Source organism: Papio anubis, unplaced genomic scaffold (assembly GCF_008728515.1).
Source record: "Papio anubis isolate 15944 unplaced genomic scaffold, Panubis1.0 scaffold3046, whole genome shotgun sequence".
Lineage (NCBI taxonomy): Eukaryota > Metazoa > Chordata > Mammalia > Primates > Cercopithecidae > Papio > Papio anubis.
This window is the reverse complement of record NW_022163155.1, coordinates 1-3,470: the sequence shown is the minus strand read 5'-3', so window position 1 is coordinate 3,470 and position 3,470 is coordinate 1. Positions and strand designations below refer to the sequence as shown.

The 3,470-nt window shown below is 58.3% G+C and overlaps 1 protein-coding gene across 1 annotated transcript; it reads left to right on the top strand.

Annotated features, from left to right (window-relative positions):
* Positions 1-5: 5 nt before the first annotated feature.
* LOC116268597 (transmembrane channel-like protein 6) lies at positions 6-3,463 on the top strand (the record flags this gene model as incomplete). The annotated part of the gene is made up of 5 exons (XM_031661949.1): positions 6-247; positions 1,501-1,593; positions 1,841-1,916; positions 2,991-3,124; positions 3,283-3,463. Coding segments are annotated over 5 exons (726 nt in total), but the record flags the coding sequence as incomplete, so codon positions are not given.
* Positions 3,464-3,470: the final 7 nt, after the last annotated feature.

Below are 3,470 nucleotides of genomic sequence, written 5' to 3'. Positions count from 1 at the left end.
GCCCCTCGGTCTCTGCACCCGCCCCTCGGTCTCTGCACCCGCCCCTCAGTCTCTGCACCCTCTGCAGGAATCTCATCCTCAAGCTGGCCATCCTGGGGACACTGTGCTACCACTGGCTGGGCCGCAGGGTGGCTGTCCTGCAGGGTCAGTGCTGGGAGGACTTCGTGGGCCAGGAGCTGTACCGGTTTCTGGTGATGGACTTCGTCCTCATGCTTCTGGACACGCTTTTTGGGGAACTGGTGTGGAGGTGAGGAGGCCCTGGGTGGGCTGGGTGAGGAGCGTTCTCCCCTTAGTGGCCGGTACGCGTGGCTGGGAGGTTCTCAGGCCTGGACCTTTCACATCAGGGCCCTGTGTCTCCACCCTTCAGAGGAAGACTCTGGAAATAGAACCCAACTCATGTTTAGATTGGAAAGGAAAACAGGTTTCAAAGGGACATGTATGGCCAGGCGTGGTGTCTCATGCCTGTAATCCCAGCACTTTGGGAGGGTGAGGTGGGTGGATCACCTGAGGTCAGGAGTTTGAGACCAGCCTGGCCAACATGGCAAAACCCCGTCTCTACTAAAAACACGAAAATTAGCTGGGTGTCGGGGCACACACCAGTAGTCATAGCTACTCGGGAGGCTGAGGCATGAGAATCGCTTGAACCCGGGAAGCGGAGGTTGCAGTGAGCTGAGATTGCGCCTCTGCACTCCAGCCTGGGCGACAGAGCAAGACTGTGTCATTAAAAAAAAAAAAAAAAAAAAAAAAAAAAAGCGACATGTGTATGACACAACCTCAGTCTAGGATACAAAGGAAAAACAGGCAGCAGGGAATGGACAGCGAAGGAAGATTTAAAAAAGGTTCCAGGGATCCCGCTGGAACTTCAGCTGAGTTTTCCTCTTGGTGTTTTCTTCGAGAATATGTGAATTTAACAATAATAACAAGATTAAAAAAATCAGTAGGAGAGCTGGTGTGGTGACTCACACCTGTAATCCCAGCACTTTGGGAGGCTGAGGTGGGAGGATCACTTAAGCCCAGGAGTTGGGACCAGCCTGGGCAACAGAGTGAGACCTCGTCTCTAAAAAAAATAAAAATAAAAATAAATAAAAATTAGCTAGGCATGGTGGTGTGTGCCTGGAGTCCCAGCTACTCACGAGGCTGAGGTGGGAGGATCGCTTGATCCCAGAAGGTCAAGGCTGCAGTGAGCCACAATTGTGCCACTGCACTCCAGCCTGGACAACAGAGCCAGACCCTGTTTCAAAAAAGAAAGAATCATTTGGTGCTGGAGCTGATACTGCTTGTTTAACTCTGGGTGTATCTGAACCTACTTTGGAAGAGGCCGGTGTGACCAAGCCCTGGGTGGGGGCCCCAGGCTGGTGGCTGTCTGTCCTTGGCATTGTCTGTGGAAGGGCCAGGATGTCGCCTGGCTGGGGGGCGGGCGCCTCTGGGTGTGGGGACTCGGGCTGGCCTCCCTGGGCGTGGCTTTCCCGTCTAACTCTCCGGGGTCGTCCTCGGAGGCAGGATTATCTCCGAGAAGAAGCTGAAGAGGCGGAAGCCGGAGTTTGACATCGCCCGGAATGCCCTGGAGCTGATTTACGGGCAGACTCTGGCCTGGTGAGGGTCCTCTGCTTGCCTCCTGCTGTCTGGCCCCTCGGTCAGTGCCCCTTTCCCCCTGGGGTTCCTGCACCTGCCTCCCACTGGGGGCACAGCCGGGCCCAGCCGTGGACCCTGGAGCGATGCAGGCCCTGACCAGGACCTAGTTTTGGCCATTCTCACATGCCCTGCCCGTGGTCTGGAACCAGCCTGGTCTTAGGGAGGGGGAGGGCACCGGAGCAGCCCCTGAACTGCCACCCTTCCCCAGGCTGGGGGTGCTCTTCTCACCCCTCCTCCCCGCCGTGCAGATCATCAAGCTGCTGCTCGTCTTCTACGTCAAGAAGGTGAGGCTGCCAAGGCCTGGGGAGGGCTGGGCTGGCAGGGCGGCCTGGCAGTGGGGGCAGGACTCAGCTGGGCAGAGCCTGGGACACTGGAACCCTCCCCACTGGAGTGGAGTGGGGCTGCCCTGGCCTGTCCCTCAGCCCAAGGGACGGCTGACCCCTCCTGGCATCACTGTCTTTGGCAGGTCGGGAAGCATCGCTGGGTTCAGAGGTCATCACCAGGTGCCTGTGTGCACTTGGCCAGGGGTAGCGCCAGGGCTCTGGGAGACACTAAGCCTTGGGACCGCTGGGTCCCTGGAAAAGTGACCCTGGTCCTCTGTCCGCAACTAGGTCATGCCCAGTGGCTGAGAACTGGGACCTCCCTTCCCATCCTGGCTCCTGTCTTTATTTTATTTTATTTTATATTTTATTTTATTTTATATTTTATTTTATTTTATGTTTGAGACAGAGTCTCACTTTGTTGCCCAGGCTGGAGTGCAGTGGTACGATCTCGGCTTACTGCAAGCTCCATCTCCTGGGTTCATGCCATTCTCCCGCCTCAGCCTCCCAAGTAGCTGGGACTACAGGTGCCCGCCACCACATCCGGCTAATTTTTTTTGTATTTTTAGTAGAGACGGGGTTTCACTGTGTTAGCCAGGATGGTCTCGATCTCCTGACCTCGTGATCCGCCCACCTCAGCCTCCCAAAGTGCTGGGATTACAGGCGTGAGCTAGGATTACACTGCGCCTGGCCATCCTGGCTCCTGTCTTGTCTGGCCTTCTGTTTCCTCATCCATGCAATGGGGACCATGTTCCTGTGGGCACTGAGGGAGGTGGCGTGTACAGTGTTGTGTGCAGAGCCTGGCATGGCAGCAACCTTCAGCGGATGGAGGTGCTGTTGGCATCACCCCTTTGCGTGTGAGTGACCTGCAGGCCTCTGTCTTCCTCTGTAAATGAGTAGGCTGCAGGGAGCGGGGTCCTGTCCTGGGCCCTGCTTGCATGCACAGCTCTGGTCGCCCTTCCCTCTTGAGCTCCCCCAGGCCTTGGAGGGGTGCTGAGGGGTAGCAGGACGGTGGCAGAGCATAGCCTTTCCCTGCAGACCAGCCTTCTGGCCAACTGCCAGGCGCCGCGCCGGCCCTGGCTGGCCTCACACATGAGCACGGTCTTCCTCACGCTGCTCTGCTTCCCCGCCTTCCTGGGCGCTGCCATCTTCCTCTGCTACGCAGTCTGGCAGTGAGTAGGGGCGGGTGGAGGGGACCCTTCTGTGTCATCCTGGGTTGGGTAGTGGTGCCTGGGGGGGCCCGAGACTTAGGGGTGAAGAGGACGGGCTGGGAGGGAGCCGGGTGGGCTGTTGCCCGGGCTAGGGGGTTCCTGGTCGGCCTCTTCCCCAGGGTGAAGCCCTCGAGCACCTGTGGTCCCTTCCGGACCCTGGACAGCATGTACGAGGCCGGCAGGGTGTGGGTGCGCTACCTGGAGGCGGCGGGCCCCAGGGTCTCCTGGCTGCCCTGGGTGCACCGGTACCTGGTGGAGAACACCTTCTTCGTCTTCCTGGTGTCGGCCCTGCTGCTGTGAGTCCCGA